The sequence below is a fragment of the Poromitra crassiceps genome, assembly GCF_964638095.1.
Source record: "Poromitra crassiceps genome assembly, contig: HAP1_SCAFFOLD_1620, whole genome shotgun sequence".
In the NCBI taxonomy this organism is placed as follows: Eukaryota; Metazoa; Chordata; class Actinopteri; order Beryciformes; family Melamphaidae; genus Poromitra; species Poromitra crassiceps.
The window spans coordinates 1-14970 of record NW_028150793.1 but is presented as its reverse complement, the minus strand read 5'-3'; the positions used below and the strand labels follow the sequence as shown (position 1 = coordinate 14970).

The 14970-nt window shown below is 45.1% G+C and overlaps 1 protein-coding gene across 1 annotated transcript; it reads right to left on the bottom strand.

Annotated features, from left to right (window-relative positions):
- Positions 1-4838: 4838 nt before the first annotated feature.
- Positions 4839-13788, bottom strand: hoxb8a (homeobox B8a; the record flags this gene model as incomplete). The annotated part of the gene is made up of 2 exons (XM_083664457.1): positions 4839-5206; positions 13335-13788. The coding sequence occupies 2 exons, from the start codon at positions 13786-13788 to the stop codon at positions 4839-4841; spliced, it is 822 nt and encodes a 273-aa protein (XP_083520583.1).
- Between the last annotated feature and the right edge of the window lie 1182 nt (positions 13789-14970).

Sequence of the window (14970 nt, the reverse complement as noted above, 5' to 3'; positions counted from 1 at the left end):
GGTGATGCTGGATTCCCAGCGGCGGTTTGTCTGCAGTCCAGTAGCATGTCTTTCTGTGGATGTAAAAATGTCCCTCAACACAAAACCAACACACCTCAACCCATTCCCCAATATGTCAGACTGCATCAGAGAGACATCTCTGTTTGGGATAACACGGCAATTTCCCATTTCTGTCAGTGTTTGGGGGATAAATCAAGCGCACCCCAGTGCGGCTCAGATTGGAAACACATACTCAGACACATATATGTGTATAAATATAAATATCTGTCTTTAATGCGGGCTGCGGCGTCTTTGATCCTCCCAGATGGAAACAATCCGACCTCAAGCCGTCATCTGCATGATGATGATGGAAGATAGTGTAATGGCGGATAAGAGGGCGGTAATGATGAGAGTGGAGGGCCACGTCATAAATAAAGGGGTTCGCCGTCTGTTGTTTTAAGAGGCGATTTCCGAGTCGAGGCTAAATGTTTGGCCTCGTGAACTGAACGGTTTTATCAGTCTGGGTGCTGACAGGATATACAGAGGCCTCAGATAGAGCAGAGAAGAGAAGAGGGAGAAGACACTTCAGTTGCCAGAATAAAATGTTGGCATGTTAACGTTTCTGCAAACCACGGATACGTTGAATCTCAACGTTTGTGAACTAAAAATATGTTGCAACATTTATTTTTCTATTCACTACGTAGGCCTAGTGGTCGTGTAGTGACATTGTTATTTCATACCCTAACCCAAACCATAATATTAATTACATTGCCAAAGTCGTCCTAACCCAAACCATAACTTAACCAATGTGTTTTAGTTGCCTATAGTGTTGCAGTAGCCAGCTGTATGTCAAAACAAAATGTGTGACAGACATATGAATCGGCCAACCACGGGCAGCGTGACGCAACTCATGGGGTGGTACATTTTGAACAATCCACCAATGCACGCAGAGAGCCGGACTTCCAGAACAGCCCAGCCAATCAGATTTTACCGGAATTCCTACGCAAAACGCGGAAATGCAGTTGGCACATGAGACTAGACGGTGGAGGGGGAAAACTGGGCTGACTCACCAAAGGACAGTGCTGTGGCTCTACACAGGATTGGGGATTCAAGAGCAGGTAGGCTAGATAGACCTCTGTTCAGATGTGTGTTTACTGCGGGGGTTGAATCTAAATGCTAACTATGCTGGCTGGGAAGAAAGGGAGGATGTATGGTGCATTGACCACACGTCTATATGACGAGACACCGCCTGAATGTATACGCTATTAACGCTAAAGTTGTTTTATTTGCATAACGTTTTGAAATCAATATAATTTGTGTTGGTAAACGCTCCTGTGTTGGAGGACTTGTTGAAATGTTGATTTGCAATGTATTTTTTTTATTCACAAACGTTCAATGTACCCTTGTTTCCAGAAGTGTAACATGCAACGGAACAATGTGAGGGAAACAGAGTTCAGGGTTATGCCTTGTTCCTTTTTCACTGGGAGTTACGACTTTCCCAGTTGAATGATGTCACACCCGAGTTGACCGTGTTCCAGTATAGGGCTAAAACAGTTGGAAAACCAGCCAGGGTTAGCTCTAGCCATTGTTTACAATGACAGTCCCCAATATTTTTGCGCCATAGCAACATGTCCACAGATAAAAGTTAGAGACTATTGTGTGCGACAACCGATTTAATGGAACAGAAATAAGACAGAAATGCTAATATACAGTGTATTACTTCACTACTATGTGTATTACACACTACTACGGGACGGCTGTAGCTCAGGAGGTAGAGCGGGTCGTCCACTAATCGTTTGGATAAAAGAGGTCGGCGGTTCGATTCCCGCCTCTCCAGTCTGCATGTCAAAGTGTCCTTAGGCAAGATACTGAATCCCAAATTGCTCCTGATGGTGTGCCAGCACCCTGCGTGGTAGCCTGCCGCCATTGGTGTATGAATGGGTGAATGTACCTACTGATTGTAAAGCGCTTTGGATAAAAGCGCTATATAAATGCAGGCTATTTACCATTTTACCATTTAATACTGTTGATGTGGAAGCTGCCATCTTGGATTTTGAGGTGGGGTGAGGTTAGCCTGGGTAAACCCATCCCCCACGTGACCTGCTCTCAGACCTGTTCTCAGTTCACGTGGTGGCTGGGTTTACCTAGGCTAGGGTGAGGTTAGCCTAGGTAAACCCAGCCCCCACGTGACCTGCTCTCTCAGTTCCCAGTCACTAGTTCCTAGCGACTGAGAACAGGTCTGAGAGCAGGTCACGTGGGGGATGGGTTTACCCAGGCTAGGGTGAGGTTCCCCCGACACTCAAAGTATATGAAATAGACTTCAGGTGATGTCACAGGGGGCTTCCCGTCTGTGGGAAATTCCAAGTTCACCATGCAAATGGGACATGGTATTAGTTTGGGAGCGGGGGTGGGGCACTGCTCATGATGTCACTAAAGAACCTGTCCTTTTAAAGGTGTTGTTTTCTCTCGTTGTTTCTTTTTCCGCCCTCTTCCATTTGGTAAAGGATTGAGACAGTTGAACAAAGTCATCGTCATCATCACCTTCATCATCAGCTTCATCATCAGCTTCATCATCAAAATCATCATCGTCATCACCCCTCCCTCATGACAAACCTAGAACTCGTATAACTACACTATAGTTCACACAAAACGGACAGCGCAACATTGACATTTTTTATTAAATTTTTCTTGTTTTTATTTTTATGAATCTTCTTATTTTATTGTTTCTTCTTAATCTGCACTGTGCGCATGCTTTTTACCCAAAGAGAGAAAAGGAAGACAACATAAACAAACACCACCGATCAAAAAACGAACTAAAACGAGAAACGACAATTAGAGAGTGTGTAAAAAAGAGATCCGACCTACTAAAACAGCATAAATAGGCAGTTTCATGTTGTTGGAATTTTCATTAATTGCTACGTCATCATCATCATCATCAACATCATCTTCATCACCAATCATCGCCATAACAACAACAACATATAAGTGAGAAGTACAGTAAAAAGTGCACCATCATCATTTTTTAACTTAAAAACTATACAGCTGCCAAAGATAAAATTGTTAATGATAAACTTCTAACAATATAGAATTGTTTTCACGATACGTGTTCCACAAAGAAAGGAAGCTATCATTTTTCTTTCTTTTTTTGTTTGTTTTAGACACTAGAGTAAACTATGTTTGTTTGTTCAGCGCAATCTCACAGGAAATTGTGTAATAGCAATGTTTGTCCACAGCACGGAACATTGTAGTTTCACAATAACGAGCCTAAAATTGTTAGACCATAAAAAATTTCGAGCTTTTCCCATTGATGTGGTCATGGTGAGCGAGTCTTTCACACTGGAGAGCTCATGTGCCAGTGTGTCCAAAGTGTAGGCTATGTAAGTCATATTTTACGGTTTTGATATAACCCTAAAAACCATAACCCAAAGTTGTTTTCAAGTTAACATTTACGTTAACCAAGTTTGGTTGCAAATTTATGTTGACTTAAAAGTTTGCGGAAACCAAACCTTTTATTCTGGCGAAAAAGCTGTTGCCGTGTAACAATTTTACAGATGTTATTGGGGAACTACAAAAATGTTACCATGTAAACGTAACAAGTTTAGAGCCATTATTGTAAAACTACAATGGTTTGCACTGTGGACCAACGTTGCTATTACACAATTTGTTGTTCGACTGCGTTGGTTTGTTTTGTGTTGGATTGCTCCACCCCAACCCCCCACCCGCCCGCCCCTCCACACCACATCAATTTTGATTTTAAAAGTACAAATGTGTCATCTTGTTCTTTCTTTTGTTCTTCTTTTGTCCTTCCTGTGGCCTCTACAGTCTGTAGAGAAGCGCAAGGGCCTCCAGTCCAGTTCGGCCCACCAGTCACCATTTTGGAGATTTTTAAGTTTTCCCGGTCTATCGATTGAATCGTAGAGACACCGGGGCAGTCCAACGGCATCAAACAACTCCAAAATCCCATCCCCAACCCCAGGCCCTGTCCAACCCGTTCGCATTCACAACTCAACAAATACTGATGTTTGGTCTGAACCTTTTGGCATCACATTTTAACACACTGGGTACCCCTTTTGCAACATTTTTCGACGTGCAGAGTAGTCCAATAGACTTCTATAGAACTCCCACAACATGCAGGGTAGTCCAATAGACTTCTATAGAACTCCCATAACGTGCAGGGAAGTCCAATAGACTTCATTAGAACTCCCACCATGTACAGGGTAGTCCAATAGACTCCTATAGAACTCTCACAACATGCAGGGTAGTCCAACAGACTCCTATAGAACTCCCACAACATGCAGGGTAGTCCAATAGACTTCTATAGAACTCCCACAACGTGCAAGGTAGTCCAATAGACTTCTATAGAACTCCCACAACGTGCAGGGTAGTCCAATATACTTCTATAGAACTCCCACAACATGCAGGGTAGTCCAATAGACTTCTATAGAACTCCCACAACGTGCAGGGTAGTCCAATAGACTTCTATAGAACTCCCACAATGTCTGAAATTGGGAGTGTGACAATTAAATAAAACGTGGCCAGTAAGGGCGTTGCGGTCGGGGTGGCAGATACGTTTCCCTTTGAGGCCGATGACTGGGGTTCCTTCCCCAGCATTTTCAAAGTGGCCTACTTCTCAAGTCGTTTTAGTTGCCTAACCATAATCCTGACACAAGTTGTTGACTACGGTCTCATGGTGTTGAAAATGAGGAAAGAGGGTAGCCAGTGCATTAAAAAGAGTGATGCCAAGGGGCTCTGACCAAACAGCTGTATTTGACGGGTCAGGAGTGATAACGTATTGCCATGTCCTGTCCATCATTTACACGCTCCTCTTCATCCTCCCAACATGTTCTCGCCTTTTCTCCCTACATTTGCTTGTTGGGTTTCTCACAGCAGTCCTCACTCACGGCGGCCTGTGACCCCGCCGCGCCCGCCCCCGTGCCCGCCCCCGCGCCTTCCCCACCGTCGTGCAGCTCCTTCTCCCTCTTCTCCCGCTCCACCTCCTCCTGCTCGCTCTTGCTGCTGGGGAACTTGTCCTTGTTGTTCTCCTTCTTCCACTTCATGCGGCGGTTCTGGAACCAGATCTTGACCTGCCGCTCTGTCAGGGCCAGCGCGTGCGACACCTCGATGCGCCGCTTCCGCGTCAGGTAGGGGTTGAACAGGAACTCCTTCTCCAGCTCCAGCGTCTGGTAGCGGCTGTAGGTCTGCCGGCCGCGCCTCCTGCCCGCAGCTGCTGGGGGGGAGAGTGCAGGGGGGAGTAGGGGGGGTGGGGGGGGGGGGAGGGGTGACATCATTAGAGAGATAAAGTGATAAATACATTCAGCGTTATTTGCTTATTGCTTAAAGCCCCTGTTTAATGGTAGAGCTTGTCACTACCCGATCTGCGCACCTCCGCAATTTGCACAATGGAGACGGGAGCAGGTCCGCCATCTTGCACAGCTACGTACAGCGACTTCACTTGGACAAACATCTCTATCCGATCCGTGCAAAGCGCAAATGTCAACAGTAATGTTTAGCAGCTAGTCTTAGCTGTCTGTAGCTAACACTAGGAGCTAGCGAGCTAATGATAGCCTTGATGTTAACTATTGGGGCCATTCCATTAAAACTGGGAAATGGGAATGTGACGGTTCAAAGGTCATGAGCTCCGACGGTGACACCACCAGTGCTCTGATTTTCTCTGCCAAACTTGGGGGAGCCTCAGGAGCCCCGACCTCAAAAATCCAAGATGGCTGCTCCGCGCATCAAAAATAGTCAAAATCATAGTAAATAGGCCTACTACACTGTTTATTAGAACTTTGTCTCCACACAGCCTACAAGATCACGAGCAAACCACACACACACACACACACATACACACACACACACAGACCGCCGCTTATGGTGGGGTGGGGGGACCTTTGAACCAGCACAGGAAGTAGTCGGTCAACTTTACACCCATTAGGTATCTAGCTCGTTATGTTTCAGATAGGCTAACTCCAGATAGCTACATTGACAGTTTATTATTTGTCAGTTTGAATCAGTCACGGTAGGAAACTCAAATGAATAACTACTGCTAAGTAAACAAACTGGCCAGGGGATGCAAATTGGGTAGTCAAACTCAATGCTAATAGGGTTTGTCCAAATAGAGTACAGCAGGAATGTGTCGGAAGTAGCAAATCACCGCCATGTTGGTTCGTAAGGGAAAAGCCTATGGGATTTTACAATGGGGATTTCAGTTAAATGAATGAGATATGGTCTGTGGTTCACAAAAGTTTATGGGAGTGTACATTTGTGTTCAGCAAGATAGTCTTCACAAACGAGGAGCACTTTTATCACTTTTGAAGCGTGACTGTGTTTTTTAACACAATTTTCAGAAAATGCTTCAAAAGTCATAAAAGTGGTCCTCATTTGTGCATGAAGATTATCCTATACTGAACACAAATTTCCACTCCCATAAAAGTTTGTTAACCACCGACCTTATTTCATGCATTTAACCTAAATCCTAAATCTATTTTCCCCTTATGAACCAACATGGTGGCGATTTCTGGGTAAGCCTACAAAAATATGTGATCCCTGCGGTTCTCTATGTCTATGGGGTAGCCGTACATAGGTATCCAAGATGGCGGACCCGCTCATGCATGCGCAGATCGGGTAGTGACAGAACACCTGGTTAGTCGGACGTAATCTGATTCTGTGCAACGCTATTTGCGTAAGATAACCTGGCCCGTTCTTATGAAATAGCTATTTACATACGTTGCTAGCACTGCTAGCACAGAAAAACAAAATTTCTCAATGACCGAGCAATGCATTTCACCATAGCATAGCTAACAGCTAGCAAGCTATAGCACATGTCACCAGATCCAAAATGTCACCATTGTACGTTTCTAGAATCAGAATAATTTATGTTATTCACGTCGTAGAGTCTGGAGGCCACCTCGCGGTGTATCGTTCCCGACTAACAGCTCCTGACCCAAACCATAACCCTAAACCCAACCAAGTTGCTTTTGTTGCCTAAACCCAACCGTTGTTTTGTTTGACTATTAGGCCTACTTGAACACCGATTTGAGCCGCCATCCCGCGACATGTTACCGATCCAAACCGTTCTGGTATGTAAGTAATGCTTTGCGAGTCACACTACCGGGCCAAGTCGGTGGTCACGCCAACTGAGCGCGGGTCGGTAACCGAGTAGTGCAGGGCGAAGCCAGCTCGGCCAAGTAACTTGAAGAGCTGTCTGTCCTGGAGGACTCTCAACGGTATAAAAAAAAGCATATTTTACATTTCCGGCATATTTTACATTTCCGTGGATTCTACATTGCCAACATTTTATTCTGGCAATTGGGTTGCTAGCTCATCCATAGGGATAAACATCTTTAGCTTTTCACATGTTTTCACATGATGTTGGGATACATCTGAAAAATAAATATTGTTGACGGTTTAAAAATTAGCCTATATGAAATCATGTGTGGATTTTCAAATGTGACTTTTTTTTTACCCTCAGGAGTGCACAGGCAGCTGGGCATGCGCACAAACTTTCCAAATATCTTCTTTCTCACCCAGAGTCCACGAGCTAACAACATTACAGAAACACAGAAACTCCCGTTCTTCTCCCCATTATGAACTCCCATTCGCCAGCCAGTCAGATGTGATCACGCACACACACACACACACACACACACACACACACACACACACACACACACACACACACACACACACACACACACACACACACACACACACACACACACACACACACACACACACACACACACACACGCACGCACACACACAAACTCACACGCACACGCACACACCACACTCTCTCTCACGCACGCATACGAACATGCCCCCCCACACACACACACACATCATGCACGATATTTTACAGAAATGATAGCAGACCGATAAATATTTGATGAAGCAAACGCATTGGAAAAAAAGCCCTGCACAGCAAGCTTCACGAATGAGATTATGATAATAATAATAATAACAATAATAATTATAATAATTATAATTATTATAATAAGTATAATTATTATAATTATTATAATTATTATAATTATTATAATTATTATAATTATTATAATTATTATTCTTAATATTCTTATTATTATAATAATTATAATAATTATAATAATTATAATTTGAAATGGTGAAAAGAAAAGAAAAGAAAAGAAAAGAAAGAAAAGAAAAGAAAAGAAAAGAAAAGAAAAGAAAAGAAAAGAAAAGAAAAGAAAAGAAAAATAAATTAAGCAAACTTATGAAACCCAGGCAGTTTGTCATGTTGTTTTTGTTTTGTTTTTTTACTGTATTTGAACTCACATTAGGCGCGCTTTCCGTATGGCTATCACTGGACGATACGATGCATTTTCCAAACATAGACACCCATGATAGAAATGTTGTCAATAAATATATGCTAATTTGTCATTAGAGCTCAAATACAGCATATTATAACAGAAAGTGTTGGCAATTGAAGCGGGGTAAATTAAGATAGATAGATCATTCGATAGTTCAAATTCAAATTTACAGTTTTCCACACAAACGATGTGATGTTAATTTACGTAACCTATATAGCCTATTTAAAATAATCTAAAACAGCTTGTGGCAAACTGTATTATGCAGAAGGAAAGGGTAACTCGTAGACCATAGAAAAGCAATGCTGCGACATTTATTTATGTATTTATTTATTTATTATATTAATTTAATTTACTGAAACATTTATTAAAAGTTAATTCAGATACGATCAGCATTCAGCATGTATAAAGGGGGAAACGAGCAGAAGTGCCGGCTGAGACAAAATAAGCGCACATACGCTGCGCAAAAACACACGCAAATTTAACATATCATCCTGATGTCTGCAGTGTCAGAAACGAGAATGAGAAGAGAGAGAATTACGAGAATTAAAGTGTGTTATGGCAAGAAGAGGAGAGAGTGCGACATATAAACAAGTGCGCATTGTTGTTACAATATTTCAATATGTCGCCCCATGAAGTGATAGATTTAGTAAGAATATTTGTGGAAAAATAATTCCATAGTCGTATCGAAGGTGTTTGTTTTTTATACGGTGAGAAAATGTAGGAAGAATGCATAATTTTACATAATCCTATATGAGGTTGTGTATTGGTAATATGATGGTGAACAACTTATTGGAGGATGAAAGCAAAGAGCATGGAACATTCACAGAGTAGACCCTTAGTCATGTCGCTGTCATGTGTTATTTGAGATTTTTTTATTTGGGGGGGGGGGGGGGTCTATAAGACAGTTGAGAGGACGACGCAGCTAGGTTGTAAACTTTACATTTCCCTCTGCTATGGCTCAGCTGCTATTTGCTCGTGCGTGCTATACGCTGATCTGATTTGTTGGCGTCTTTTTGTATTTTAACCCCTGGCTGCAAACCAAACCCCTCCTCCCTCCTCCATGCAGGACAATAAAGTTTCTGGATTGAATTAAGGGAGAGGGCAACGAGTTCCATGGAAATGCAGTTAGTCCTAATCACATATAGACCTGCGTGTTCTGTGCTGATGCCATTATGTTATGGGTTCAAACATGGCAGGTAAACGTTATGGAAAACTATTTTAGTGCAATATCTCCAATGATCCAAACTCCCACGAGGGGGCTTCTACATTTAAGGAAGTCCATTCAGTCTCAGCATTGGATTTGGAAAAACAATCAAGGCTCTATGGAAACACGCGGGCCTATACAAATGCCTTGTATGTGTTATCTGTCAGAGGGCTGGCGCCGTGATTTTCTGTGTGGACTGGGGGGAAGTGGGCGCTGCTGTCACCGGCCTGTTAGGCCGAGCAGCTCGTCAGTTAAGGGAAATGGGAAACACTTTTTTCAGGATAAAATGGCAGCCGCGACACTTTGATCGGAAGGGCTGATGGTGATGTCGAGCCCTGAGCCCGGCGAGAGTCCATGCTCTGCCCGCTGAGACACAGCAGCACAGCGTATCTTATAGGGCCTAGGCTATAGGTACAAACTAATATATGGCATGGAATGTGGTTGTGGTGTAGACAGCCGTATATAGATAGATATAGTTTAAACATCCTATCAACAAAAGCCTAATTTGTTCATAAGTCAATGAGCCGCTGTCGAGTGAAAACATCTTAACTCCACTTTTAAGCATTGTTCATGGTTTTGCTTCAGTTGAAGATCGGTGGCTTAGAAATATAGTTCTGCAAACATTGAGGTTATAAAAGGCGCTATAGTTATGAAAGCGAATTAAAAAAATATATAAAACGAATTAGATATGAAACCTTTGGAAAACTAATTCAAGACTTTATAATAAAAAACTAATTAAATATGAAACTGGCTAATTGGAACCTTTACAAAGCCATTACATTACGAAACCTTTTACAGAAACCAATTAAGTCTATATAAACTGAAACAAGTCTGTTGACATTTTGGAGAGGCAATGTTTCCACTAGACGAGGACGCGAATGTTTGGAGCGTTAAAAAAAACTGACGTCATTACAGAAGTACATTCATATCACATTCTTAACATGCCTCTCCTTTTTAAGCTATGGGGAGAATGCTTTATTAGGTCCAGCAACACTCAGTCGTAAAACAGTGTTCTCGGGTTTAGAGAGGCATTGGAGACGTGTTCAGTAAGTAGGTTACTCTCACACAGCTCCTCCGCTCAGGGGTTTATGGCATGGGGGTGGAGAGGGGGTGGAGGAGCATGAGATCCCTCGTTATAACACAAATTATGAAACGCACCCCCTCGTTAACTGTACATATTTCAGAGGAAACGCATTCCACCGCTGCGCACCTTCCTTCTTTCTGTTTGAAACCGTCGCTCGGAGCGCAGGCGCCATGCGTCTTTTCCTGATATTACTAAATAATACATTTACACGGTGAACAAAACGATATCCCGTGCATGCGCCTGCGCGCACACAGCCTGTCCAAAGCATTCCTGGCCCGCAGCAGAGTGCGCGAGCAGCACGGTTTGGCACGTCTGGCTTCCTGTTTTGACTCGACTTTTGGCCTCTGCGCGCAGCTTCCCCCCGGCCGCGCACACATGTAGGATCAACTATATACTGTTTGAAAAATGCGCGCATTCATCATAGCACTAATCGCTGTCATCATTCGTAAAGGCTAAACTCTTAAGAAGTCGTTTGGAACGCACTGTATGAGTGCAGCCGGCCATATATAAAGCGGAGGTGAAGGGATTGGAAAGGCGCAACAGCACAGGGGAGCATGGAGACAAGTGTTAGGAAAATACAACACAGGCCTCGCTGATATGAATTACGGGCAGTATATATACAGGCCGCGCAAACAGCGATCCACCAATAGCCTACAGTAAGGATGCACCCGCATAATAAACACATAACCTACTGGAAGGCAGTGAAACTGCAAGTGCACAGAGTCTTATAAAAACAGATATGGGGACCCATAAGCGGCATATTAGAGACATGTGTGTCTTATAAAAACACCAAGAAGAGAGAGGGAGAAAGCAGCTGCAGCCTCGAGGTGAATCAGCCCCCCCCCCAATCCCCCCTTTTCTCTCTCTTTTATGATCGCAGGCTAATCATGAAGCCACAAAAGTCCCGTACAGGCCATAACCATAATCCCCACTTTAAAAAATACAGCCTACAAGATCACGAGCAAACCACACACACACACACACACACACACACACACACACACACACACACACACACACACACACACACACACACACACACACACACACACACACACACACACACACACACACACACACACAGCCCAACAAAATATATGGGTTCAAACAAAATAGGCTAGTATACATGTCAATCCTTTCACACTGCTCCCTCTCTCTCTCTCTCTCTCTCTCTCTCTTTCTCTCTCTCTCTCTCTCTCTCTCTCTCCTTCTCCCCTCTCTCCCTCTCTCTCTATCTGTGTCTCTAACAAAAACGCCATCTTGCGTGATCAATCTTGTTGTGGTATAGGTTTTAAGCTATCAATTATAACAACGGTTTCCCTATTAAAAAAATCTCAGATTTATCCTGCATGGGACAGTGATTTATAATATGATCGCGGTTAATTGATGATCGGAAGGGGGTCGAATTTCAGCATACTCATATCTGGCACCATAAACACACAAAAGACCACTGACTGCTCTCTCTCTCTCTCTCTCTCTCTCTCTCTCTCTATCTCTCTCTCACTCTCTCTCTCTCCCTCTCTCACACACACACACACACACACACACACACACACACACACACACACAGCAACCCCTCTTTTCATTCAGCATGGAACCTGCTTCACGCGGTTTGTTATGATTTTACATATTTTCTTATTGGATCAGAGGCCTGCACGTTGAGAAACAACACGACCTGCCTGCATGTAACAGTGCTACACCCTAAATACAAACCCTTTTTATGGTCTCCAGACCCCCCCCCCCCCCCGCCAACACACACACGCACGCACGCACACACACACGCACGCACACACACACACACACACACACACACACACACACACACACACACACACACACACACACACACACACACACACACACACACACACACACACACACACACATACACACCTAACCCTGCTTTAACCCTGTGGGGAAACGGCCACCGTGTAGCCAAATAATCCCAGAGACCGCAGGCGAGTCGTAAAAGCAGAGGGCAGTAAAAGTTTAACCCGGGTCAGACTGGAGAATGAGGCTATCCCCCTCTGCTTCTCCAGTGCCTCTCTGTGTCCTGCCTCTGCTTCTCCAGGGTCTCGCTCTGCCCTGGGTCCCCTCGCCTCTCTCTCTTCTCTCTGGGGCTTTTAGGGTTCACTTCTCCCCCTCTCTTTCTCACCTCTTTCTGTCTGTCTTTCTTTATTTTCCCGTTTGTCTCTCTCCCCTCCTCTCCTCTCCTCTCTCCTCCTCTCCTCTCATCTACCCTCCTCTCCTCCTCTCCTCTCATACTCTCCTCTCCATCTCTCCTCTCCTCTCTGCTCTCCTCCTCTCCCTCTAGCCGTCCATTCTGCTGCTCGGCTATATGGCGGGGGTCATTACACTGTGAAGTCATTCACAAGTTTTGGTGCTGCCAATAAAACCATAAACGCTTTTGTCTCTCGCTTTGAACGCAGGAAACGCGTCCTGAGTTAATTGCCCTTCTTAAATTGCCCCTATCTGTTTTAAGACTTTTCCCACAACTTTCTCTCTCTCTCTCTCTCTCTCGTGTGTGTCGCTTCTCGCTCTCTCTCTCTCTGTCTCATACAGCCTGCCTTTTCCTCGCAAAGCAGCAGGGCTTGCTTTGACGCTCGTTCACCAACATGGACACTTGTGTTTTTGTTCTTATTTGAAGGAGAAAAGAAGAATCGAATAAATAAATAACAACCGCCATCTTTCCCTCGCTTAAACTACAGTTATTTGATTTTTCTTTCCCCCCCCTCACCTTGCGGCCTCATCCAGGGGAAGAGTTGCGTCGGCGAGGGGCTCTGCTCAGTCCCATCCGCGTCTTCGCCTCCCAGCCCGGGCGCGCCTCCGAGCTTGCAGTCGCTGTACTGCAGCGAGATGTCCGCGTCCCCCTGCGCCCCGAACAGCGTCTGCCGCTGCAGCGCGTCGTATCCTGCGTAGAAGTTGCCGGGCTCGCCGTGGCATGTGACCGCGCAGGGGCTCTGCTGGTAGGGGTTGCTGGGCAGCGTGGACGCGCCGTGGTGGTAGAAGTCCTGGATCTGAGTGTGCGCGGCGTGCTGGAAAGTTGCTGCGCCGGTACCGGGGCCGTACACCACGGTGGGCCGCGTGCCGGCCAGCTCCTGCGCAGAGAAGCCGCACTCGTAGTAGTTCGGACGCAACGAGTCCCCGCTTTTATATTTGGAGAACAGCGAGTTGACGAAATACGAGCTCATCTTTGTTGTTGTTATTATTTGTTTTTCTTCTGTTTCTTGAAGGAACCAAACGCAGTGAATGTTTTTTTCTGTTTCTGCCGTGCAGCTCCAGGCAGACACACACAAGGAGAGAGAGAGAGGGGGGGAGATAGGCAGAGTGAGAGAGAGAGAGAGGGAGAGAGAGGGGGGGGGGGGAGAGAGGCTGCTCGGCTACCGGTAATCGGTGACCGTTGTTGTGTGCTTCCCTCACGGCCACCACAACAAGCGAGCCGGCTGGGATGTGCGTAACGGTAACGGCAGCCAGCCACTGCAGCCACAATCACCCCGATTCCATGAAATTTCCAGCGTAGAAGAAGAAATTGAAGGAGAAGAAGAAGAGGAGGAGGAAGGGCTCGTGCGCATCACAATTCCGGTGTAGCTGCTGTAAACGGGAGCCTGGCTGTCGCGCTCTCAAACGGCTTTTCCGTGATTTACTCCTCTGCAAATGAGTTGTTTCATATTTTCTCTCTCTCTCTCTCTCTCTCTCTCTCTCTCTCTCTCTCTCTCTCTCTCTCTCTCTCTCTCTCTCCCTCTCTCCTGGCCGGTGTGTGTATGTGCGTGTGTGTATGTGTCGGTTTCAGGGATAATTTGCATCTATTATCAACTCTTCATCCCATTGGCTTTGCGCACGCACGTACACACACACTCACACGTACACACACGCGCACATAAACACACATAGGCTACACCGAGTGTTTCCTCCTTCCCCCCGCACGCCTGTAAGATAGTCTCCCGGTGTCGGCTCGAGCTCCGCGCGCCAGAGATAATGCAAGGAGGGAGGGAGAGAATGAGAAAAGATGAGAGGAGAGGGAGAGAGAGGGGAGAGAGAGGCATTAATATATTCAAGCGCAAGGGGGGAGAAACTTAATGAGAATTCTGCCGCTTTGCATCCGATCAAAATGCCCCCCCCCCACACATCTCCCCCTCCCCCCTCCACACACACAAACTAAACGCACACTCTTCTCCAGAAGGTCTCTCTCTCTCTCTCTCTCTCTCTCTCTCTCTCTCTCTCTCTCCAACCAAGAGGAGAATATATTGATTTCTTAGCAGCTATAGGAGCTAATAGGGAGAACTTTAAAGCGGTGGGAGAGGTTGCATTGTATTGGGATGCGTCGCGAGCATCTCGGTCATCTAATTAATTTTCTATGTGCCTTCTCCTAAATT